A 26,612-nucleotide genomic window follows, 5' to 3' on the forward strand; every position below is an offset into this window, starting at 1 on the left:
ATCCATAGCTAATAGCTACCACATCCATAGCTAATAGCTACCACGTCCATAGCTAATAGCTAACACGTCCATAGCTAATAGCTAACACGTCCATAGCTAATAGCTAACACGTCCATAGCTAATAGCTAACACGTCCATAGCTAATAGCTAACACGTCCATAGCTAATAGCTAACACGTCCATAGCTAATAGCTAACACGTCCATAGCTAATAGCTAACACGTCCATAGCTAATAGCTAATACATCCATAGCTAATAGCTACCACATCCATAGCTAATAGCTACCACATCCATAGCTAATAGCTACCACATCCATAGCTAAAAGATCATGGCTGATGAATTTCAGGGATGTGGTTCGTCGCCATAGAGCAAGACAGACCATGCTTATTTATTTTTTTGAAGTACTTTTATTTTGTCTGTTTGCAGATAGCCATTCAAAGATATTGATCAGTGGTTGCATTTCTCAATGTATAAAGTCTACCAAAGTCGTCAGGAAAGCCTGTTCAATATTGCTTTTTCTAAAGATCCAGTCACCCAGTCAGGTTTACCAGCACATTTTGTACCCGTAAATGAAGACATTCAAATACATTGTGATACATCAGGTATAAGGATCTGCAGTGTTTCTAAGACATCTTTAGTTTAACAATGATTTCAGTGAATGCTCTGGGCTGATATTTTTGTACACACTGTACACATGGGCTATATTCAATAAAGCAATAGCAAAGTAAATTATGTCAAAGTATTGTGGAAATTGCTGATTGTATTCAGGTTTTTACACTATGAGAATATAAACTATGAATTGCATAGGTTACTGCGTGGTAAGGAATGGGTGGAGTTTTCACAGTTGCATTTCAGCAATTGAAAGTGCAAAGGAAATGAGCGCATCACTCCTGTACGTACAGTGTGTTACACATACGTTGTCAAGCTCCAAGGAAACCAAATAAAGAATTTAATACAAAAATTAAGTACAAAGTATTCTATACAAAAACGCAACATGCATACTGAAACTTATCCCTGTTTTGGAGCATTTTAGCAGTAGTGTCACGACATGTATAGATTCTGGTGGTTGTTGAAGTAGGTCGTTGTCTTGACAACCAGGTCCAAATACTACTTTCTCTTCTTGAAGCTGGTGCCATTGGTGGAGACAGAGTGGCCATTTGGGCGACTGGACTTGATGGATTCTTCTGGCCGTCTTTTTCTGTAGGTCTGGGATAAAATCGGTCAACTTTCGACCATTGAAAAACCAACAAACATTCAGACATGCCTATAAATAAATCCCTAGCATAACAAAGAACATTGTCGTATTTGTGGACTTTTCCAATAATTTTAGTTTAAGTTATTTTTTACCGTGTCCTATTATACAGAGCACAGTTTGAATCCAGTGTTCATGGGAACGTTACCCCAAGGCGCTACTGTACCTGGACGTAGAAGTTGACAAAAAGGATGACGAGGGTGGCCATGTAGGAGAACTGGAAGAGCAGGCATCCAACGGGGAAACCACAAGGGACGACGATTGCAGACAGGGTGTGTGTGATGGTCAGTATAAACTGGATCTGAGACAGAGAACAAAAAGGGGGAAACCCCTCCGTCAGGGGTCGTATAACTCCCCTAACATGTGTGGCTTTTATCGTCCCATGTCTATGCTTAATGTAGGCCATTGCTCTTAGACTAGAAGAGTAGTTCCCTTCACTGTTCAAGTGAGATCATACAGGCTTGATTGAATATGAGCGCTCGTTTCATGAAAGGAATTTGCAACCAGTGTACTCACCAACTGAGCCTGAGTCAGGTAGCGCTTCCACCAGAGGTATTTCTGCATGGAGGGTATTGTGGACAGGCCATAGTAGGAGTACATACACACATGGATGAAACTGTTAAGAGTCGGCCCAAAGAAACCTTGGAAAAAAAGATTTGGGAAAAATGTATTATTGATTGACATACTTGACAAACCTTTCACATTGAAATTCAGCAGTTTGGTCTGTCACCAAGGCAACACAACTACAGTGAGAAAAATAATGAAACATATTTTGCAAATTGCTCGTAGCAGGGACATGTTAAAGTTGTTTGGGCTAGTTTAATTTATAATTTTTTTATTATAGGACAGGACATGCTCACCCGAGTTTGCTCCTGGTGTAGTTATATATGGCCTGCTGGGATGGGATGACACTGCTGCCGGCCTCATGAGGGGGGGATCCCTTTATTTATTACATTTTTATTTTTATATATTTTTTTATTTTTTTGCCACTTTTTCTCCCCAATTTCGTGGTATCCAGTTGTTAGTAGTTACTGTCTTGTCTCATCGCTACAACTCCCGTACGGGCTCGGGAGAGACGAAGGTCGAGAGCCATGCATCCTCCGAAACAGAACCCAACCAAGCCGCACTGCTTCTTAACACAGCGTGCATCCAACCCGGAAGCCAGCTGCACCAATGTGTCGGAGGAAACACTGTACACCTACCGGCCAATCCCTCCCTAACCTGGACGACGCTAGGCCAATAGTGCGTCGCCCCATGGACCTCCCGGTCGTGGCCGGCTGTGACAGCCTGGGCTCGAACCCAGAGTCTCTGGTGGCAATTTGCAACCAGCCTTAGACCACTGCGCCACCCGGGAGGCCCCAAATTCTTATTTACAATGATGGCCTACCCTGGCCAAACCCTAACGACGCTGGGCCAATTGTGCACTGCCTTATGAGACTCCCAATCACGGCCGGATGTGATACAGCCTGGAATCAAACCAGGGCCTGTAGTGACACCCCTAGCACTGAGATGCAGTGCCTTAGCCCTGCTTGAAGAACGTTGGCATAATCAGCTAAATAACAACTATCCCCATTGGGCTTCAACATTGAAGAATAGGTGTTAGAACATTTCCACAGGAAGAACATCAACCTCAGCTCTCATCTCAATCTGACCCTAACGTCAACCTATATCAAAGATGGTGGATAAATGAAGATGTCCCACTCAGGCCGTTTGCCATTGATATTTTTTTTTCCCGGTCTACTTAAGCAGGTGGCTCTCCCATAGGCACCAATACATTAGCAGCTGGGTCTGGTCCATAGAGAATGATAGAGACCTCTAGTAGCTAAAAGGTCGTATTAGCTGGAGTCCAACCGGGTCATAAGGAGGGATCAGCCAATCGTGAAGAAGAAAATGGACTCCTTTAAAATATAGGTAGCCTCAATGGCGTTGCCCATACTGTCACATAAGCTATAATGGCACAGATACAAAGATGAGTCTTCTATATATCTTTATGGTCTGGTCTGCTTAGTTCATTGACTGTATATGAACCAGAAAAAAGGAGCGAGTGAGATGTCTTGCTTCGCTCTTTCGTCTCTGCCTATACCACGCCCAAAGCCCCCTACCGATTCGCTCTTACATCAATCGAGTCCCTTTGATTCTACCAGTGATGTAGGTGGAAGTGGGTGTGACCTACTCTGTCCACAGGGGATCCAGTTCAGAACACACCACCAGATGTTGAACATGGAGGCGTGGTGATAAACGTGCAGGAAGGTGATCTGGCTGTTCTTCTTCCGCAGCACAAAGAAGATGGTGTCCAGGAACTCAATCACCTTGGAGAAGTAGTACCACCACAGCACCTTGGCTACCTGGTGAGTTTATAGAAGAGCATGTAGGGGACTGTGCAGTAATATGGCGAGTACTCAATCAACTTCCCTTTCATGATCGTGTCTGTAACTATGACCCTCAACAAAAAACACAAAAAAATTTGACCAAGATGTAATTTCAATATTTTTGTGTGGCAGTGGATATTCATTATTATTCTTTAATTTACAGCTAATGTAACTGTAATTAAGTTATGTAATTCATTGTAATTCATTTAATTGTAATACATTGTAATTAACTCTTTGTGTTAATTAATTACACAATTTTATTCTTGCATATGTTGCTTTACGTTATCACATTCATATATATATTTTTTTCAAACTAGGGGGGGGGGGTGCAGAAGATGGGGGATGGGGGGATGCCATTTGTGGATACTAGCTGACATAAATATATTATACAACCCATTGCCTTTGAAGTTGTAGGAGGTAACAGCATGTAACAGCAGAGATCAGGCTGGTTGTCCGAGGCTACACAGCAAGGGCTTCAGCATATTTGACTTGAGTTATACAAGCTCCATATACTGTATGTACTGTATTTGTATTTATCTTATTTATTTAACCTTTATTTAACTAGGCAAGTCAGTTAACGAGAGCCCCCAATATGAACAAACATAGCAATGATAGCATCTGATGAGACACTTGATATTTGAGTGCAGGAGACATTGGATTTCTTAACTAGATGGTTGTAACGTTTTCTAATAAGTAGTAAGGGAACAACAGTCAACACGACATGACTCCTTTCTTCAAGATGTTAAGAGTAGGTTTGTGTTATTCATTAGACAGACTTCTGCATTTCTATGTCAGTGGTTTTCAGAGGCCAGTCATGGAGTAGACAGCAGAGCCCAACACAAGTGTTTCTGAGGAAGGATAGAGGGTGGGAAGGAGTCAGCACACACACACACACACACACACACAGACACACACACGGTGTTACTCACCCTGAGGTCGGCCTCCCCTGCCTCGTGGAGTCCCTGACACTGCAGACGGTAGCCTGCCGACAAGGTTGCCGAGACAAGCTGCAACCAAAACGCCACGGTCAACGTCACTGTATAACTCTCACCACCCCCCACCACACACACAGTCATGCACCATTTCCCTGTAACACACACACACACACACCACCCTGATCCACAAACATACCCCTCCCCACACACACACACATCTGTATCCCTGTCAGGACTGACTGAGCTGAGGCAGTAGCCCGACCCTCCCTGCCTTTCTCTGCCGTGTCAGTCTAACCCAGTGAGTAGTTGTAATGGTATTCGGTCACCCCTGTATAAACTTCCACAAAGAGGGATATATGACTGCTCTCCGCATCCTAACTGTGCTCAAGTGCTCTTTAAATAGATCTCACTGCTTGGAGGTCATTATTCTCAGACGACAGCATACTTCCTGCCTCTCTCCCTCTCTCTACGTTTTAGTGAATGTATGTAGTGCACAAGTGTAGGATTCATACATAGACCAAGCTCCATTGAAAAACACTTTCAACGGAGATTCACAATTGAGCATAATTTTCAGTCTAGGACTAGGCTCCAGCTGTGAAACCATCCCTATATGCCTTCAGGCCAACTACACTTACATGTTAGTCATTTAGCAGACACTGTTATTCAGAGTGACTTACAGGAACAATTAGGGTTAAACACTTTGCTCAAGGGCACATAGACATTTTTTTTCACCTAGTCAGCCTAAGGGACATGAACCAGCAACTTTTTGGTATCTGACCTAACACCCATAACCGCTAGACTACCTAGATTACTGGACTAAACGAGTACGAGCTCCATTCCTTTTCATTTCTAAAGACAAAGGAATTGTCCGGTTGAAACATTATTGAAGATTTATGTTAAAAACATCCTAAAGATTGATTCTATACATCGTTTGACATGTTTCTACGAACTGTAATAGAACTTTTTTGACTTTTCGTCTGGACCTTGTGCATTTTGGATTACTAGACTAAACGCGCAAACAAAAAGGAGGTATTTGGGCATAAATGATGGACTTTATCGAACATTTATTGTGGAACTGAGATTCCTGGGAGTGCATTCTGATGAAGAACAAAAGGTAAGTGAATATTTATAATGCTATTTCTGACTTCTGTTGACTCCACAACATGGCTTGTTTTTTGTGACTGAGCGCTGTACTCAGATTATTGCACGGTGTACTTTTGCCGTAAAGCTTTTTTGAAATCTGACACAGCGGTTGCATTAAGGAGAAGTATATCTTTAATTATATGCATAACACTTGCATCTTTCATCAACGTTTATGATGAGTATTTCTGTAAATTGATGTGGCTCTCTGCAAAATCACCGGATGTTTTGGAAGCAAAACATTACTGAACGTAACGCGCCAATGTAAACTGAGATTTTTGGATATAAATATGAACTTTATCGAACAAAACATACATGTATTGTGTAACATGAAGTCCTATGAGTGCCATCTGATGAAGATCATCAAAGGTTAGTGATTCATTTTATCTCTCTTTGGCTGGAAAATGGCTGTGTTTTTTGTGTCTAGGCGCTGACCTAACATAATCGCATGGTCTGCTTTCTTCCTTTTTGAAATCGGACACTGTTGTGGGATTAACAACACGTTTATCTTTAAAATGGTGTATAATACTTGTATGTTTGAGGAATTTTAATTATGAGATTTCTGTTGTTTGAATTTGGCGCCCTGCACTTTCACTGGCTGTTGTCAAATCAAATTAGCCGTAAGAAGTTAAGTCAAATGAAAGGTGATACACACCAACAGTTTAAGACGGAGGATTTGTTAGAAACACATAATGCAGTAGAGACTCCTCTTCAGTCCATCCATAGAAAGGATCCCGGGGCCAGGAACTTTTTATTTAACTAGGCAAGTCAGTTAAGAACAAATTCTTATTTACAATGACAGCCTACCCCGGCCAAACCTGGATGACGCTGGGCCAATTGTGCGCCGCCCTATGGGACTCAATTGTGATACAGCCTGGAATCGAACCATGGTCTGTATTGACACTTCTAGCACTGAGATGCAGTGTCTTAGACCTCAGTGCCACTTTGGAGCTAACAACACAACCTACAAACTACACCTCAAGCTGTATTTCACACATTGCCTATCATATAGACATTAGACATAGCTTACACTGTAGAGATCTTCATGATTCACATTCCTACTAATAATCATAACAGTATCATCTTTCTAGCTATATAAATAGTCAATCTGTGTTGTGCGAGAGTGGTAGCCTGCCTAGAAGGGTTTCCAGTGAGGTGAATCTGTCTGTATGGTCCTTCACCCTCTCACCTAGCCTGGAATCTAAGCTGATCTGGCATCTGGACCACTGCACAACATGTCATATGAGTCAGCAGACGGGCCCATGCCCAGAGGTCACAGTGGGAGAAGGAGACAGAGAGAAGAGGAGAGGAGGAGAGTGAGAGAGAAAGGAAGAGGAGGGGAGGAGAGGAGGAGAGGAAGACAGAAAGGAGGAAGAGAGGGAAAAAGGAAGACAGAGAGAGGAGGTGAGAAGGAGAGGAGGAGGAGAGGGAAGAGAAATAAATAGGTATATGGAGAGAGAGACAGAGGCGAGAGAGAGACAGAGGCGAGAGAGAGACAGAGGCGAGAGAGACAGAAGCGAGACAGAGGTGAGAGAGGGAGAGAGACAGAGGTGAGGGAGGCGGAGAGAGAGCGGGAGACAGAGAGAGAGCGGGAGACAGAGAGAGAGCGGGAGACAGAGAGAGAGCAGGAGACAGAGAGAGAGCGGGAGACAGAGCGGGAGACAGAGAGAGAGACAGAGAGAGAGACAGAGAGAGAGACAGACAGACAGACAGAAAGTGAAATAATCTGTCTGTAAACAATTGTTGGAAAAATTACTTGTGTCATGCACAAAGTAGATGTCCTAACCGCCAAAACAATTGTTTGTGGACAAGAAATTTGTGGAGTGGTTGAAAAACTAGTTTTAATGACTCAAACCTAAGTGTATGTAAACTTCCGAGTTCAACTGTAGATACATACAGACACACACTCACAAACACCTGGGAGGGATGAAAGATCATCACTTTGAGGAATCATATATCTTTTCACATTAATATTTTATTGAAGCGTTAGCATCACTTTTGATATGCTGTGTAAAACTAGGATGTTACTAATACAGATATATAAAACTAGGATGTTACTAAGACAGATATATAAAACTAGGATGTTACCAATACAGATGTATAAAACTAGGATGTTACCAATACAGATGTATAAAACTAGGATGTTACCAATACAGATGTATAAAACTAGGATGTTACCAATACAGATGTATAAAACTAGGATGTTACCAATACAGATGTATAAAACTAGGATGTTACTAAGACAGATGCCTTCGGACTTGTCTGACAGAGTAATGCTCTTTACACCTACTGTACTGTCACTAACAGACACTCTTTACACCTACTGTACTGTCACTAACAGACACTCTTTACACCTACTGTACTGTCACTAACAGACACTCTTTACACCTACTGTACTGTCACTAACAGACACTCCATTTACAGATGCCCTTTCCCAGGGTTATGTTCATTGGGGTACGCAACGGAAAACGTTTCAAAATGTTTTGCAACAGAAAATGAAAATATACGATTGGAAAAGTCAAGGTTGTCTCTCCCTGTCAGTCTGTTTCTTTCGTTTGATGCCTAATGAACACGAGCCAGCGTATAAAGGCACTCATATCCCCGACTCAGACATCTCTCTGACCTCTGAGGTTTGTCTTAGAACAACTTACCTCAACCAGCATGTACAGGGAGAGCATGGTCACAGAGAAGTTGTACACTTGTAAGACCCCCTTGAGTGAGTATGCTGGCCTGTTCCTCATGTATTTTGATCCCAGGTATACTGTGAGGAGGTAAAGGATGGTGAGGGAGAGGGTGGGGAGATATGAGTCCATCAGGAGCCATCCTCGTACCCTGGAGTCTACGTGGAGGGGAGAGAACACAGTGAACAATCAGTGTTGGGATCATCATGCCATTCCATTATTCAAGCCATTACTGTTCAACCTTTCATAGGCAATAAGATCTAACATTGCACTCTGCTTGAACTGATATGAAAAAATATATAGTATGTTGTTCATGACTTTCATACGATTACAAATCCTTGTCGTAGTCTATATGGTTTATGTACTAATACAAATCAAATTGTATTCGTCATGTCCACAGTTCACAGCAGGTATAAACGGTGCAATGAAATGCTTACTTGCAATCTCTCTCAACAGCATAGTACAATATCAATAATCAATAATATCAATAATCAATCATATCAATAATCAATAACATCAATCATCAGTAATATCAATCACTGATAATACCAAAAGATAACTGTTGACAAATTATAATGGAGTAGAAGGCTATGACAGTGCTTGACAGGAAGGAATCCCAACGTTTATTCTCTAAAACTCCATATAAAAGTAATTCCCTAAGACATGACTTTCTATCACGACCTCAAGGCAACAATTCTATCATAACTTACCTTGGACCAGGTATGTGTGTATAGGTATTCACATAGTAGGGTTATATATAAAAAAATGTGTACTCCATAACTGGCTATTTATAACTCTATCACAGAGGTATTACATAGGGATATACCTGTGTTATTAAGGTGTAATAACCTAAGTACTGTAAAATGTGTTAAAAGTTCATTAACAAGGGGATATGGCAAAGCTGTGGGAACTTGTAGTATTTAGATGGGTCAGTGTGATTACACACACCGACGTGTAGCTAGACCGCTACTCTCCTGCGTGAGGTGAGCTTTGAAGGACTCTGTAATGTCAGTTACGCATCAGTTGATGCTACTCTGTCGTCTGAGCAGACATATTTGTAGTTTTGACAACCACGTTTGTAGTTTTAACAACCATTGCGCAGTCTTCAATTGGAAAATACATACCTCTGTCTTCAAACAGGAAGTAAAAAAGCGCGTTTAACCGCTCGTCCAAACTTTCTAAATGGTTCTGAAAGTAAAAAAAAAAGAGAAGAGAAGTCACTTGCAATAAATGTGTCTGTGTGTCACCGTATGTCCATTTGTATGGCATTTATCAAAATAATGTACATCACATTATAGAGCCCATTTATCACAATATAGAGCCCATTTATCAAAATAATGTACATCACACTATAGAGCCCATTTATCACACTATAGAGCCCATTTAACAAAATAATGTACATCACATTATAGAGCCCATTAATCACATTATAGAGCCCATTTAACACATTATAGAGCCCATTTATCACATTATAGAGCCCATTTATCACATTATAGAGCCCATTTAACAAAATAATGTACATCACATTATAGAGCCCATTTATCACATTATAGAGCCCATTTATCACATTATAGAGCCCATCACATTATAGAGCCTTTTAATCACATTATAGAGCCTTTTAATCACATTATATCAAAATAATGAACATGACACTATAGAGCCCATTTATCACACTATAGAGCCCATTTAACAAAATAATGTACATCACATTATAGAGCCCATTAATCACATTATAGAGCCCATTTATCACTTTATAGAGCCCATTTATCACATTATAGAGCCCATTTATCACATTATAGAGCCCATTTAACAAAATAATGTACATCACATTATAGAGCCCATTTATCACATTATAGAGCCTTTTAATCACATTATAGAGCCCATTTATCACATTATAGAGCCCATTTATCACATTATAGAGCCTTTTAATCACATTATAGAGCCTTTTAATCACATTATAGAGCCCATTTATCACATTATAGAGCCAATTTATCACATTATAGAGCCCATTTATCACATTATAGAGCCTTTTAATCACATTATAGAGCTCATTTATCACATTATAGAGCCTTTTAATCACATTATAGAGCCCATTTATCACATTATAGAGCCCATTTATCACATTATAGAGCCACTTTTCATGTAAACAGTTGGATTTTAGATGCAATTATGCAGTGAATTACAAATAAAACAAGGTCCTCAAATGCATCAAAAAACATCTCAAAAGTGGTCTATATCAGATTCAATGACGTCTCCTGTTCTTCAAGCTTCTTTGGGTTTTAGAAAAGCACTTAATAAATCCGATCTATTATTAAGCAATTGCCAAAATTTGGGTGGCAGGTAGCCTTGCGGTTAAGCGTGTTAAGAGCATTGGGCCAGTAACCAAAAGATCGCTGGTTTGAATCCCAGAGCAGACTAAGTGGGGTAATAATTTGTTGATGTGTGCTTGAGCATGGCACTTAACCCTAATTTGCTCCTGTAAGTCACTCTGGATAATAGTGTCTGCTAAATGTCAAATTGACTATTTCTTACAAACATTATTGTCTCTGGCTAAATGCCTTTGCTGCAAGGTGGTAAGCAAGGTGTTGGAAGTGGCTTATGTTCATATTGTATATGTTGGTCAGACAACACAATATTTGTCGAGTCACAGTAACCGGTATCCTATACATAATGTCAGGGAGTGGTGTGTTGCTCTTTGCTCCCTATCTCTATCTCTCTCTCTCTCTGTCTTTCTCTCTGTCTCTCTATCTCTCTTTCTCTCTTTCTCTCTCGTTCTCTCTCCCTCTCTCTCTCTCTCACTGGGACACTGGAGAAAAGGTCACTAGGGGAAATGCCTCTCCTCTATTTGTCCCCCATTTCCAAGAGCTTTACTGTTTATTGATCCAGGCCACCGCGTTCTGCAGTAACAAATGTCGGAAGGGCGACCTGGGGGGAACAAGCGGTAGGGGCCATATTGACATTTCAGTCTACCTCCACCTTCTTTAGGAGATGGGCCGACACAGACCAAAGCTGATACGCTATGGGGTGTTGGGTTTCTGACGCAGAGGAGACAAATACAATTTGTGACCTGTCCTCAGCTCTTTGGTGCCACCATATTGGCATCTCATGTCCTGTACATGTCCAGGGGCACTTCGTGTCCCTTATCTCATTAAACTGAGCTGAGAGTTTAAACTATCCCTTAGGTCTATGGGCCAACAGAGAGACATACAGGACTGGCTACTTAGTTAGAGAGCCAGCGATGACAGCCAGAGCACATGCAAATCTTGGAAATATTGTTTTTTATTTACTATGGATAACCATCTTTCATATTGTTGATAAGCTATATCACAGTTCCGCAAGCACTTTTGAGCATTATGGGGGAAAAAAACAAATCTGTTTTATTCAAATACAGATGTAGGATTTTAATTTGATCCCCCTGTTGCGGGAAATGTCAAACTTGTAGTGTTTGAGGTTAAAAAGGCTTCTGTAGTTTGTAATTTGCTCTTTGAAATTACAGACTTGATTTTCCCCAATGAAAAATGTCCATTATAATCCACATAATAATTCACATTTCCTGCTGCTGCAGGATTATTTTCCTGTTGTATCAAACTTTCTCAAATTAAGATCCTACATCTGTAATATATCAATGAGAAATGTAATCTCAGCATCCAGAACCAAATCAGCTGAGTAGTCTCGAAAGACTGTAAGAAAAGTAACTTTCATACATTTTGGTACCCATGTATGTTGCCCTCAAAGAACTAGCTTGTTGTGTAGTAGGTGTAGTTTATAAACCTATCCTCTGTTGTTTTCCAATCATTTACTTCGTCACCTGTCTGTCTTCAGTCTACTCTTTGTCTTTCTTTTACCTGGCTTCAAACAGATACTCAGTTATAACTACTAGCTTTTGGTTCAGATTGTCAGTATCCTTCCCTACACTAAGTACAGTATCCCTCCCTTCACTAAGTACAGTATCCCTCCCTACACTAAGTACAGTATTCCTCCCTACACTAAGTACAGTATCCCTACCTACACTAAGTACAGTATCCATCCCTACACTAAGTACAGTATCCATCCCTACACGAAGTACAGTATCCCTCCCTACACTAAGTACAGTATCCCTCCCTACACTAAGTAAAGTATCCATCCCTACACTAAGTACAGTATCCATCCCTACACTAAGTACAGTATTCCTCCCTACACTAAGTACAGTATCCCTACCTACACTAAGTACAGTATCCATCCCTACACTAAGTACAGTATCCATCCCTACACGAAGTACAGTATCCCTCCCTACACTAAGTACAGTATCCCTCCCTACACTAAGTACAGTATCCCTCCCTACACTAAGTACAGTATCCCTCCCTACACTAAGTACAGTATTCCTCCCTACACTAAGTACAGTATCCATCCCTACACTAAGTACAGTATCCATCCCTACACTAAGTACAGTATTCCTCCCTACACTAAGTACAGTATCCCTACCTACACTAAGTACAGTATCCAGTATCCCTCCCTACACTAAGTACAGTATCCTCCCTTCACTAAGTACAGTATCCCTCCCTACACTAAGTAAGTACAGTAGTATCCCTCCCTACACTAAGTACAGTATCCCTCCCTACACTAAGTACAGTATCCCTACACTAAGTACAGTATCCCTCCCTACACTAAGTACAGTATCCCTCCCTACACTAAGTACAGTATCCCTATCCCTCCCTACACTAAGTACAGTATCCCTCCCTTCACTAAGTACAGTATCCCTCCCTACACTAAGTACAGTATCCCTACCTACACTAAGTACAGTATCCCTCCCTACACTAAGTACAGTATCCCTCCCTACACTAAGTACAGTATCCCTCCCTACACTAAGTACAGTATCCCTCCCTACACTAAGTACAGTATCCCTCCCTTCACTAAGTACAGTATCCCTCCCTACACTAAGTACAGTATCCCTACCTACACTAAGTACAGTATCCCTCCCTACACTAAGTACAGTATCCCTACCTACACTAAGTAAAGTATTCCTCTAAGATTTTCCCTATTGGCATTGACAAGGTTATCGTTAGCCCCATTTGTTAGTTCATATTTACGATCAAGAAATGAAATGGGGAAGGGTATTGGTAAAAACCTGGATTTGTGGTAAAGCCAGAAGGGCCAGTTTAGGATGAACTGGGATTGGAGGAAAAGGAAGAATTTTTGTGTGGGGTTTATGTGCATCTTAATAGCCCAGAGCAGCTTTGTAATTCCTGATTTCCCAGCTCCTGGCTGACAGCATCTTTCAAGCAACTCTGACTCTTGTTAACAATCAAAGTTCAATAAATCATTGAGATGGATTTGGAAGTATTGTTGTGTTTGAACAGAGTTTGTTAACAGGTTACATTTCTCCAGCCCCATCCCTCAGCTTTTTACTGAAACAGTAGCGGGGAGCTTGTTTTGTTATTGTTTCAACTGCAGATTTCCTCTTTAAAGAACAGAATTGGTTCTTGCTGACCCAAGCACTCTACTAAAAGGGACCAACAAGCCAGACATTGCGAGGTATTGACGAAGTAAAAAAAGACAACGTCTCTATAGACGTTGAAAAAATAAAGGGTTGAATACTGTAGGTTTTAAATGGTGCTGAGCGATTAGTGCTTTTTGAGGTCGGTTCGGTTTCGGTTCAATTATTTTTTTTAAATAATGACAGTTTCGATTTCGGTTTCAATTATACATTTTTTTTTTTATAAATGCACTATGCATTATGTGGGTTGAAAGCTGTAACAACACAGAAAAAAACAATTAATACAAGTCCCATGATGGTAGTGACTGCCCATTACTGCTTATCACTTATTAACCATCATTTATACACATTACTTTACTAAAATATTTCACTTGTTGTTGATATTACATTTGTTTTATTTGATGACTAAATTATTTAATTCCAAGTCATCACCTCATCTCTATACAACTGCTGCCTATGTTTTCTGACAAAATCACTATTTTAGTAGTTCTTCAAAGTAAATAAGGCATACTTTTATGACTGTTGAATGCCAACTATCAGTCACTTAGATCATGTGTTTTCAGGTAGAGATACCTTGCGATGCAACTGCTCTCTATCCCTCTTGATGGCTCATTCTTGTTTCTTTTATGTAGCAGGCTAAAAGAAACACAGACCAGATAAGTAGGCACACAATGGATTATGATCATTGTAGTTAATTACCACGTTTTCTGCAATAAACTATGTAGAATATTTGCCTGTTAGAAACTACAACTCCCTACAACATCGCAAAGTTCTTGCTTGATCTAGAGAAACTGTGCAATGAGTGCACAGAAAAAAAAGAAAGAAATGAGATTCAAATAATTGAACCTACATTGGTCAATTAGATGTTTAAAACGAAAAATAACCGGGTTAATAGCGCAGCACTAGGTTTTATCATAGTGTGCACACTGCACATAGTAATACATGTATTATTAAAATGCATATGATCTCTGCACCATGCAATAACATGCTACAATATAGGATAATATATATTTCTATGTTTAGCCTTCTGCAGTGAACAAAATCAATTCCGGTATAATAATTATGTAGCTAACTATTGAGTTTGCAATTTGCACTTTCCCATCGCCTGACCATCATCAGTTGCACATTCCTTGCTGTTACTTAACTTTCCCAAGTATAAAAACACTGATAGTGCCTCTAATTCAAGTCTGACACAAGACTTCCAATAATTCATTGAAAATTCAGACAATCACACGAATCAGAGTTATTTCCCCAAGAGGTAGTCTATCTCCCTTCGGTCGTGTTGTCACCTGTGTCAAACATCAGTTGACGCCCATACAAAATGCCGACAGTATAGCCGATATGTGTAGTGTGCTTACCATCTCTTTTTGCTGGATGTAGAAAGCCCTGTAATTTGTACCGCGAAGGTCAAATAGCGTTGAGATTGTGAGGCACGTTACCCTGGAGAGAGAGAGGTGGGCTATATGAGACAGAATGTGCGCTTTCCAGGGTATCTCAGAATCTGCTTTTAGCTCGCTCTGGCATGCATCCACAAACCCCACGAATTATGGTATGTCATATATGCCGGTCTGTGCTCTGTGATGCCACCACAGACGTGCAGGGCAGAGGGGCGGTAGGGGGATGCTAAAATGACCGACAGGGACTGCGGCCAATCATGGCGCACGCCAGCGTGGGCGCGCTTCTAGCAGCGGTGGTGAGGCAATCGAACCATACCATGGACGCTGCCGGGGTTGAACATGACTGGATGGATGGGATGGGTGGGCCGGCATTGTCTGTTTAGATGATGATGCTACTAAATCGGGTAATCACGCGTGAGACTGAGAGAACCACTGGACGACATGAACATAGGCTGCGGGTAGGGAAAAGGCAACATTATTGACCCGATCAAGGCAGGACGCTTTACAGGGTAAACCTACAGCGCTTATTATCTGCAATGGGATATGGCTTAAACGGATGTATCTCCCTTCTAACGCAACTATTCCATACACACACACACACACACACACACACACACACACACACACACACACACACACACACACACACACAGAGACACACACACACACACACACACACACACACACACACACACACACACACACACACACACACACACATAAATGAACTGAAACAGTATGCAAACCCTTTGCCTTCTCTTTTTGTTTAAACCAGCAATTTCCTATGTGACCATTACAACACCTTGCACTCTTCAAGAGAACACCTGCCAACTTGCTCTATGTCAACACCATTGCATAGCTAAATGACTTCATATGGGCTTCATTTGAATAGGCAAACTGCCACCTGTCACATACAAAATGTCCATTAACCAATGCATCCAGCTTCAAGCTGTGGTTGTTGATTTGACAACACTTTGCATAGTGCCAAGTGTTACCATAAACACATTCTCAATGGTGTCAGTCAGCACAGTTCCAGCTCCACAAGTCAATTACAATGCTGTTTAATATATTAGCCTAATATGATTGCTATTATTATATCATGTTAATAGTTTATGATTTATTTATCAAATAAAATATTTAACATGATGGAAAGTGTGTGAGAAAACATTTACTATATTAATAGTTGTATTTTTTATTCATAAAGTATGTGTGGGCCTACCACTAGGTCTACGTAAATGCTGCAGTGCATGCTGGGTTGAATTGTGTGTGAGCTGATGATAATGCTCGGAGGTAATCTACACTGAGTGTACAAAACATTATCTTTTCATGACATAGACTGACCAGGTGAATGCTTTGATCCTTTATTGATGTCACTTGTTAAATCCCCTTCAATCAGAGTAGATGAAAGGGAGGAGACAGGTTAAATAAGGAGTTTTAAGCCTTGAGACAACTGAGACATGGATTGTGTATGTGTGTCATTCAGAGGGTGAATGGGCAAGAAAAAAATATTGAAGTCGCTTTGAACGGGGTATGGTACCAGGTGCCAGGCGCACCGGTTTGAGTGTGTCAAGAACTGCAGGGCTGCTGAGTTTTTCACGCTCAACAGTTTCCCGTGTGAATCAAGAATGGTCCAACACCCAAAGGACATCCAGCCAACTTGACACAAAGCATTGGAGTCAACATGGGCCAGCATCCCTGTGGAACGCTTTCCACACCTTGTAGAGTCTATGTCCGGACGAATTGAGGTTGTTCTGAGGGCAAACGGGGGTGCAACTGGAGATTAGGGAGGTGTTCCTAATGTTTTGTCCACTCAGTGCATGATCTGTAGCTGTGGTGGTGCTGCCGCCATGTGGATATGTAGCTGAAGGTATTGTGGTGGTTACCAGTTGATACATGCGTTGGAAGTGAGGCTAAATTAACTGTTTGGTATTGAACGTAGCATTGTCCCAGATCTGTCTGTAGCCTGGTCCCAGATCTGTCAGTAGCCTGGTCCCAGATCTGTCTGTAGCCTGGTCCCAGATCTGTCTGTAGCCTGGTCCCAGATCTGTCTGTAGTCTGGTCCCAGATCTGTCTGTAGCCTGGTCCCAGATCTGTCTGTAGCCTGGTCCCAGATCTGTCTGTAGCCTGGTCCCAGATCTGTCTGTAGCTAGGGTAAACTCACCTAAATAATTAATCATATTTGTTCACATTAGTTTATATTTATTTGTCCTCCATTACATTCAAATCAATGCTCACGCTTTGTTTTCATTTAAATATTCTTTGACTTTCAGAACTCTTGCATTTATGAAATGTCTCCACAAGACATCATTTAGATTAGAACATGCACCAGTGATTGCTTCACCACAGACACAGAATAGCCATTCCAGGGGAACTTTGTACTTTTGTGACACACCACGCTCTCTGCACTGGCCCATCCATAAAACAGTGTTCCTTTTCCAAGATATGATTGATGGTTACCAATCAACGGGACTCAATAATGTATATTCATGGTACTGTCTTGATAAGGAAGCTATGGCCCCATGGACTCTTTCTGAGAACTCAAGATATCCAAAGACAGTATATCATGTCATACCATAATGTTCTGGTAAAACACCCCCAATAAATGCACGGTCTTATGCAGAGGCGTGCCTTGCTCCCTTAGATTTGTCCTGTAAAAAAAACGGGGGGAAAAATAAAAGGACTCTGTAATGCTACTAGCCACTTCGCAGTTTTATGAAGTTGGCTTTGGATAGGTTCCATATAGGTTCACAGTCTCCCAACCTCATAACTAGCTACCTAGAAGCCATTTCAGGCGATAAAGTTAGAGTAGCTAGCTTGTCTAACTATCTTAGCATGCTAAGGTTGGTAGACTTTAGAAAAGCAAGCAATAATTAAATACTGAATAAGACATTCCTTTCAATCTTTTACCCAGATTTTTGTGACGATGCAGAGAAGCACATTTAGTTTCATTAACAAAAGAACCACCAATCAGGAGGATATGGAGAGATCAAGAGATATGCTTAGATATGCAGAATTACATATATATATAATTGTTTTTACATAGAATTAAGCAGAATAATTATGGCTCTAGATTGCAGGACAAATATGTTTCAGGTGTTTGAAAAAAGCTAGGTTCTCCAATTTATGGAGGGGAGGCAAAGCCCCCCTGTGGACCACCCCCAGCCATCCTCACGTGCTTTGGTCCCCCTCTGATTTTGGGGTGCATAACATCCCTCGTCTTATGTGGAATATACCAATATTCACTGGTTCCAACCACTGACTCATTTTTGAGTGCTTAGACATGTTATATCCAAAGACATCAATGATTAAGTCTTGATACCAAACGTTTTTAGTTTACTTCATATTAAACTTCAATTTTCCGAATCTTTTGAACCTTCAGTTTGTTCTTCAATTCATACACCTTGGTTGAACTGTGAGGTAGAGGCAGTATACTTTCCCCATTTCTACACAGACAGGCTGAGTAGTACTTCATGTATTCTCAGAGCTGTGGGTGTTACACTTCTTCTGGACAAAGCCAATATTTGCGAGTTCAAGTTTCTCTACTCGTCAGACAATCTCCACCTGCACAAAGCCTGCCCTGCGTTACACAACCAGCCACGCTGCACACACTAAAAAGTCAAGGTAGTCGACTAGTCATAACGTTATCGATATCTCTTCTGAGTAAAGTTCATAGCCAGGTCATGCATTCAACACCTATCATTAGTTAGTTGCTGACACAATGTTATTACCACTACAATGACCAGTCAGCCTACTTCAGCCCTGTGGTATCAAATCGGCTTCATTTATGAACTGCCCAATAAACGTTTAGATCACCATTCAAGGCTGACAGCCCATGCTGGGCTGGGGGTGAACATTTGGTCATTTGCTGCTGTAGGGTTGTTGCAGGTCTACACAGGAATCTAGACTCTTATTTGTAGAGCCATTTTAGTTTTCTGGCAACATTTTACTGTATAATGCATTGTGATGCTGTAATACAGTATCAGTCAAACGTTTGGACACACCTACTCATTCCAGGGTTTTTCTTTATTTGACTAGTTTCTACATTGTAAAATAATAGTGAAGACATCAATACTATGAAATAACACATATGGAATCATATAGTAACCAAGTGTTAAACTAATCAAAATAAATTTTAGATTTTAGATTCTTCAAAGTAGCCAACCTTTACCTTGATGACAGCTTCGCACACTCTTGGCATTCAGCCTCAGAAATTGTAGCCCAAATAAATGCTTCAGAGTTCAAGTAACATATATCAACCATTCAGGAGACCGTGTGAATCAGGCCTTCATGATCAAATTGCTGTTAAGAAACCACTACTAAATGACACCAATAATAAGAAGTCTTGCTTGAGCCAAGACTCAGAGCATGCGCAGACCAGCTGGCCGGTGTGTTTACGGACATATTCAATCAATCCCTATACCAGTCTGCTGTTCCCACATGCTTCAAGAGGGCCACCATTGTTCCTGTTCCCAAGAAAGCTAAGGTAACTGAGCTAAACGACTACCGCCCCGTAGCACTCACTTCCGTCATCATGAAGTGCTTTGAGAGACTAGTCAAGGACCATATCACCTCCACCCTACCTGACACCCTAGACCCACTCCAATTTGCTTACCGCCCAAATAGGTCCACAGACGATGCAATCTCAACCACACTGCACACTGCCCTAACCCATCTGGACAAGAGGAATACCTATGTGAGAATGCTGTTCATTGACTACAGCTCGGCATTCAACACCATAGTACCCTCCAAGCTCGTCATCAAGCTCGAGACCCTGGGTCTCGACCCCGCCCTGTGCAACTGGGTACTGGACTTCCTGACGGGCCGCCCCCAGGTGGTGAGGGTAGGCAACAACATCTCCTCCCCGCTGATCCTCAACACTGGGGCCCCACAAGGGTGCGTTCTGAGCCCTCTCCTGTACTCCCTGTTCACCCACGACTGCGTGGCCACGCACGCCTCCAACTCAATCATCAAGTTTGCGGACGACACAACAGTGGTAGGCTTGATTACCAACAACGACGAGACGGCCTACAGGGAGGAGGTGAGGGCCCTCGGAGTGTGGTGTCAGGAAAATAACCTCACACTCAACGTCAACAAAACTAAGGAGATGATTGTGGACTTCAGGAAACAGCAGAGGGAACACCCCCCTATCCACATCGATGGAACAGTAGTGGAGAGGGTAGCAAGTTTTAAGTTCCTCGGCATACACATCACAGACAAACTGAATTGGTCCACTCACACAGACAGCATTGTGAAGAAGGCGCAGCAGCGCCTCTTCAACCTCAGGAGGCTGAAGAAATTCGGCTTGTCACCAAAAGCACTCACAAACTTCTACAGATGCACAATCGAGAGCATCCTGGCGGGCTGTATCACCGCCTGGTACGGCAACTGCTCCGCCCTCAACCGTAAGGCTCTCCAGAGGGTAGTGAGGTCTGCACAACGCATCACCGGGGGCAAACTACCTGCCCTCCAGGACACCTACACCACCCGATGTCACAGGAAGGCCATAAAGATCATCAAGGACATCAACCACCCGAGCCACTGCCTGTTCACCCCGCTATCATCCAGAAGGCGAGGTCAGTACAGGTGCATCAAAGCTGGGACCGAGAGACTAAAAAACAGCTTCTATCTCAAGGCTATCAGACTGTTAAACAGCCACCACTAACATTGAGTGGCTGCTGCCAACACACTGACACTGACTCAACTCCAGCCACTTTAATAATGGGAATTGATGGGAAATGATGTAAATATATCACTAGCCACTTTAAACAATGCTACCTTATATAATGTTACTTACCCTACATTATTCATCTCATAGGCATACGTATATACTGTACTCTATATCATCGACTGTATCCTTATGTAATACATGTATCACTAGCCACTTTAACTATGCCACTTTGTTTACATACTCATCTCATATGTATATACTGTACTCGATACAATCTACTGTATCTGCCTATGCTGCTCTGTACCATCACTCATTCATATATCCTTATGTACATATTCTTTATCCCCTCACACTGTGTACAAGACAGTAGTTTTGGAATTGTTAGTTAGATTACTTGTTGGTTATTACTGCATTGTCGGAACTAGAAGCACAAGCATTTCGCTACACTCGCATTAACATCTGCTAACCATGTGTATGTGACAAATAAAATTTGATTTGATTTGATTTGAAACATGAGCAATGGACATTAGACCGGTGGAAATCGGTCCTTTGGTCTGGAGTCCAAATGTGAGATTTTTGGTTCCAACCGCCGTGGTTTGTGAGACACAGAGTAGGTGAACATATGATCTCCGCATGTGTGGTTCCCACCGTGTAGCATGGAGAAGTAGGGGTGATGGTGCTTTGCTGGTGACAACGTCAGTGATTTATTTAGAATTCAAGGCAAACTTAACCAGCATGGCTACCACAGCATTCTGCAGCGGTACGTCTTCCCATCTGGTTTGCGCTTAGTAGAACTATCATTTGTTTTTTAACAGGACAACGACCCAACACACCTCCATGCTGTGTAAGGGCTATTTGACCAAGAAGGAGAGTGATGAATTGCTGCATCAGATGACCTGGCCTCCACAATCACTCGACCCCAACTCAATTGAGATGGTTTAGGATGAGTTGGACCGCAGAGTGAAGGAAAAGCAGCCAACAAGTGCTCAGCATATGTGGGAACTCCTTCAAGACTGTTGGAAAAGCATTCCAGGTGAAGTTGGTTGAGAGAATGCCAAGAGTGTGCAAAGCTGTCATCAAGGCTTTGAAGAATCTCAAATATAAAATATGTTTTGATTTGTTTAACACTTTCTTTGGTTACTACATGATTCCATATGTGTTATTTCATAGTTTTGATGTCTTCACTATAATTCCACAATGTAGAAAATAGTAAAGATAAAGAAAATCCCTTGAATGAGTAGATGTGTCCAAGCTTTTGGCTGGTACTGTATATATTGTGTGATTTGTCATAACCATGTATGACAGCCATACTGTCTTTATATCATCTCATAACGTGTTAAACAACAGATTCTTCTGATTTTCACCTCTGGAACAGGTACAAATGGAAACTAAACAGGCAACAGGAAAGCTGATGATCTCTCATCCAAGATAGCCCACCAATCACTGCCATTGTGCCCTTAAACAAATGACCTAGGCCCTACAATTTCTACTGCCTTATTGCTGTGTGTGTGAGGTTGAGTATTGTGACAGCAAAATTATTAATTTCCATTGAAAAATGGGCAGTAAAGTATCTAGTCTGTTCTATTATATGGACCTATGACTAGGTTTAGAAAAAGGTAATATGGGCTCAGACAAATAACAAGTTATAAATAATTGTATTTTTGTGTGGAGGTCAACGAGGGAGTGTTAAATGTAGTTAATTTGATCGAATAGAAGTTTCGTAATGGTTAGGTTGTTACGCATGCACTGATATACATGGAAGCACGTGGCAACCCTGTTGTCATAGAGATAGATAGAGGACTCAGATATAACCCATTTTAGCATTGCCATTGAGGGCTTCAAACATGTTAAATTAGTGAACTGGGTGGAGATTCCTATGAGTTGGAAGCAATCAGTCAATGAAGAAGAAGAACAGTTTTATTTACTGGATATTTTAGAAATGTACAACCCATATGCATTGACCTGATTAGGGCTTCCACCAATGGCGCTCAGAATGACAGAAATGACATGTATTTTATGGTAATTCCTCTTAACAGAACATGCAAGTCGAGGATGCAACGTCCTGCATTCCTCTTACTGAATTCCGATGCACTCTTTGAAGATGCTAGAATAACTGTCCACGTGTGCTTTTCCTCAGCCAACAAGACGAGTGACGAACCGCAAAATCACTAGCCTATGTCAATCTACTATCCCCTATAGTAGAAAAATGATCATATTCTATTGGTCAGCTTGTCGAGAAAGAAATAGTCTATTCCAAACAGACTCTGGGACAGTTGTGGGATGATAGATCCCAAATTCATACAACCAGTAGGCCTAGGCGACGCAAAAAAAATAAGTTAAAAGCAATGAGTCTGATGCAACAGATCAGAATGTTTAGCTTAAGATAAACTATTATTACTTTACATTATAAACGTAGCAATGCACAGAAGACAGTAGGCTACTAATGAATGTTCATTCCATTATGATATTAGTGGGAAAGCACCATTGTCAAAAGTGCACCATACATGCGAGCGGTTTCATGTGACAGAGATAAAAATATCGAAAGAGGGGAGATTTAAAGATGCAACAACTAGCATGGATTGCTAATATGACTAGGATTGTGCCTTTGGCTACTGGACAATGAAAGAAAGAACAATAGAACAGGAGATAAATAGGCTACTGGTTTCAATGACATATGGAAGTACAGTGGTGTACGTAAGTATTCACCCCCCTTGGCATTTTTGTTGCCTTATAACCTGAAATTAATTTTATTTTTTTTTTGGGGGGGGGGGGGGGGGGGGGTTGTATCATTTTATTTACACAACATGCCTACCACTTTGAAGATGCAAAATGTTTTTTATTGTGAAACAAACCAGAAATAATGCAAAACTTGAGTGTGCATAACTATTCACCCCCCCCCCCCCCCCCCCAAGTCAATACTTTGTAGAGCCATATTTTGCAGCAATTACAGCTGCAAGTCTCTTGGGGTATGTCTCTATAAGCTTGACATCTAACCACTGGGATTTTTGCCCATTCTTCAAGGCAAAACTGCTCCAGCTCCTTCAAGTTGGATGGATTCCGCTGGTGTGCAGCAATCTTTAAGTCATACCACAGATTCTCAATTGGATTGAGGTCTGGGACAAGGTGTTCTTGGGGTGATGAGAGGTGTTGGGTTTGCGCCAGACAAAGTTTTCATTGATGGCCAAAAAGCTCCATTTTAGTCTCATCTGACCAGAGTACCTTCTTCCATATGTTTGGGGAGTCTCCCACATGCCTTTTGGTGAACACCAAACGTGCTCATTTTTTTCTTTAAGCAATGCATTTTTTCTGGTCACTTCCGTAAAGCCCAGCTCTGTGGAGTGTACGGCTTAAAGTGGTCGTCCTATGGACAGATACTGCAATCAGGTTATCTTTGGTCTCTTTGTTGCCTCTCTGATTAATACCCTCCTTGCCTTGTCTGTGAGTTTTGGTGGGCTGCCCTCTCTTGGCAGGTTTGTTGTGGTGCCATATTTTTTTATTTTTTTAATAATGGATTTAATGGTGCTTCGTGGGTTGTTCAAAGTTTTGAATATTTTTTTATAACCCAACCCTGATCTGTACTTCTCCACAACTTTGTCCCTGACCTGTTTGGAGCGCTCCTTGGTCTTCATGGTGCCGCTTGCTTGGTGCTGCCCCTTGCTTAGTAGTGTTGCAGACTCTGGAGCCTTTCAGAACAGGTGTATATATACTGAGATCATGTGACAGATCATGTGACACTTAGATTGGACACAGGTGGACTTTGTTTAACTAATTATGTGACTTCTGAAGGAAATTGGTTGCACCAGATCTTATTTAGGGGCTTCATAGCAAAGGGTGTGAATACATATGCACGCACCACTTAAAAAAAAGTCACTTCACAAATTTGGACTATTTTGTGTATGTCCATGACATGAAATCCAAATAAAATCAATTTAAATTACAGGTTTAAATTACAGGTTGTAATGCAACAAAATTGGAAAAAATGGGGGGTTGAATGCTTTTGCAAGGCACTGTATCTTCCAAAAATAATTGCTTCTAAGAATATGGTTGGATTTTGCCAAGACTACTTTGAAGCAATGTAAAACATGCCTCATAATATGTAGTAAAAAGTTAAGGTTTCAAACAATAAAGTACATGTTTTCCAAATGCATACTGCCTCCAGCTTATTGCAAAGTGGTGTGTGACGCGCTGATGAAGCCTGCCTTCCGTTGCCTATGCATTTGAATGGCAAATGGGGAAGCATGCTTCAGTTACCAGTTGAGAAATAAAAATAGTAGCTCTTTTTATGGCCATCAAAACAAGCAATTACATTTATAATTTTTGCACAAAGATTGGGCTTATAAAATCACATTTCCCTCCAGGTGCAAAGAAAGAGCTATTTGAGGAGCTGTGGCAGCAGCTATTGAGCTGTCTGACAGATTCTCTCTCCAAGGCTCTGTATATGTATGTTGTATATGTATATGTGGTAAATAAGGTACATAACGAATATACACACCGCCAATTTAATTTCACAACACGATGCATGACCGTTGAAATGTATTTACATCGACTGGTATTTACATCAATGAATAGGCTAAAAACCATTATTTCACAATGGTATTTTTTCCTTTGCCCGGACAATTCTATTTATCGGCTTTGCAATTTTGTTATTGGCCAGAAGCCAGCAATTACTGGCTAACGGAAACCATGGCACAGATACAAAGATGAGTCTTCTACCTAGCTCTATGGCCTGTTGACACATGTATCTGCCCTCTCGTTGACTAGAATGGTCCCACCTGATCTCGCCTCCTCCCATCTGCCTTCCATCTTTGAGGACATGTATTTCCATTATCACTTCACTATCTTGTCACTATAATAGACCATCTTTCTTTTAACACTGACGCCTCACACGTGAGGGGGACGCACACACACGCTGCGTTTGAGTGGTAAGGCTGAAGCAATCGACTGTAGACTTAAACTGAAAAGTGAAGTCGCGGGAGGTGCATCTGCTACAGACGAAAGTCGGACACTGATGTGGTTTTCCAACAGTAAGGCTCAGTGCAACATGGCAGTGTTGCCATTGTTAATAAAAGTTATTTTTAATGTCAAAATAAACATGCCTTCAATCCCCATATCACACAAAGTGGAAATATATCAGTTGGGGAGAGAGAGAGAGAGAGAGAGAGAGAGAGAGAGAGAGAGACTCAAATATCACATTCATTTGTACATATCCACTTTATACATATGAATCGCTGCAGAGAGGAAGAGGTGAAGCGAGAGGATTTACTCCACCCATTATCTGCCCACGTGAGATAAGCTCTGTATTGTATGGAGGTCTCTGAGAGAGTGTTGAATTACGTAAGGCTTATTTGATCGAACAGAAGTTTCGTAATGTTTAGGCTGGCACACATGTACTGATATAACTGGATGCACATGGCTTTCCGACAACTTTGAGAAAAACACGTTAGCTGTGCTTGTTGTTCACATGCTTATGTGCCCTCTCATTGGCTAGAGTGGTTCCTCCTGATCTCTCCTCCGCCCACCTGCCTTCAATCATTGATGACATGTATTTCCATTTTTAGAGCGGTCACTCGGTTATAATGTCAATATAATAGATAATCTTTGATCGCGGCAAAGTTGCTTCCTATCTCATTCACGTCTTCCCGTTCGCGTGGGTCAAACAAACATTCAAATGATTAGTTAACAAATAGTGCCTCGCTCAA

The 26,612-nt window shown here is 41.3% G+C and overlaps 1 protein-coding gene across 1 annotated transcript; it reads right to left on the minus strand.

Annotated features, from left to right (window-relative positions):
• Positions 1 to 385: 385 nt before the first annotated feature.
• LOC139420179 (very long chain fatty acid elongase 2-like) lies at positions 386 to 15,451 on the minus strand. Its single transcript, XM_071169968.1, has 8 exons — positions 15,207 to 15,451; positions 9,500 to 9,563; positions 8,346 to 8,533; positions 4,549 to 4,626; positions 3,424 to 3,595; positions 1,767 to 1,891; positions 1,417 to 1,551; positions 386 to 1,204 (listed from the first exon to the last, which is right to left on the minus strand). The coding sequence occupies exons 1-8, from the start codon at positions 15,207 to 15,209 to the stop codon at positions 1,106 to 1,108; spliced, it is 864 nt and encodes a 287-aa protein (XP_071026069.1). The 5' UTR covers positions 15,210 to 15,451; the 3' UTR covers positions 386 to 1,105.
• Between the last annotated feature and the right edge of the window lie 11,161 nt (positions 15,452 to 26,612).

This window comes from Oncorhynchus clarkii, chromosome 11, assembly GCF_045791955.1.
Source record: "Oncorhynchus clarkii lewisi isolate Uvic-CL-2024 chromosome 11, UVic_Ocla_1.0, whole genome shotgun sequence".
In the NCBI taxonomy this organism is placed as follows: Eukaryota; Metazoa; Chordata; class Actinopteri; order Salmoniformes; family Salmonidae; genus Oncorhynchus; species Oncorhynchus clarkii.

Excerpts from the sequence above, each read along its gene's own strand:
- LOC139420179 (XM_071169968.1), bottom strand. Across the intron at positions 4,627-8,345 it reads CCCTGTACATGCTGGTTGAG|CTTGTCTCGGCAACCTTGTC; the intron begins GTAAGTTGTTCT and ends TTTTGGTTGCAG. Across the intron at positions 1,892-3,423 it reads CTGGATCCCCTGTGGACAGA|GTTTCTTTGGGCCGACTCTT; the intron begins GTAGGTCACACC and ends TTTTTTTCCAAG.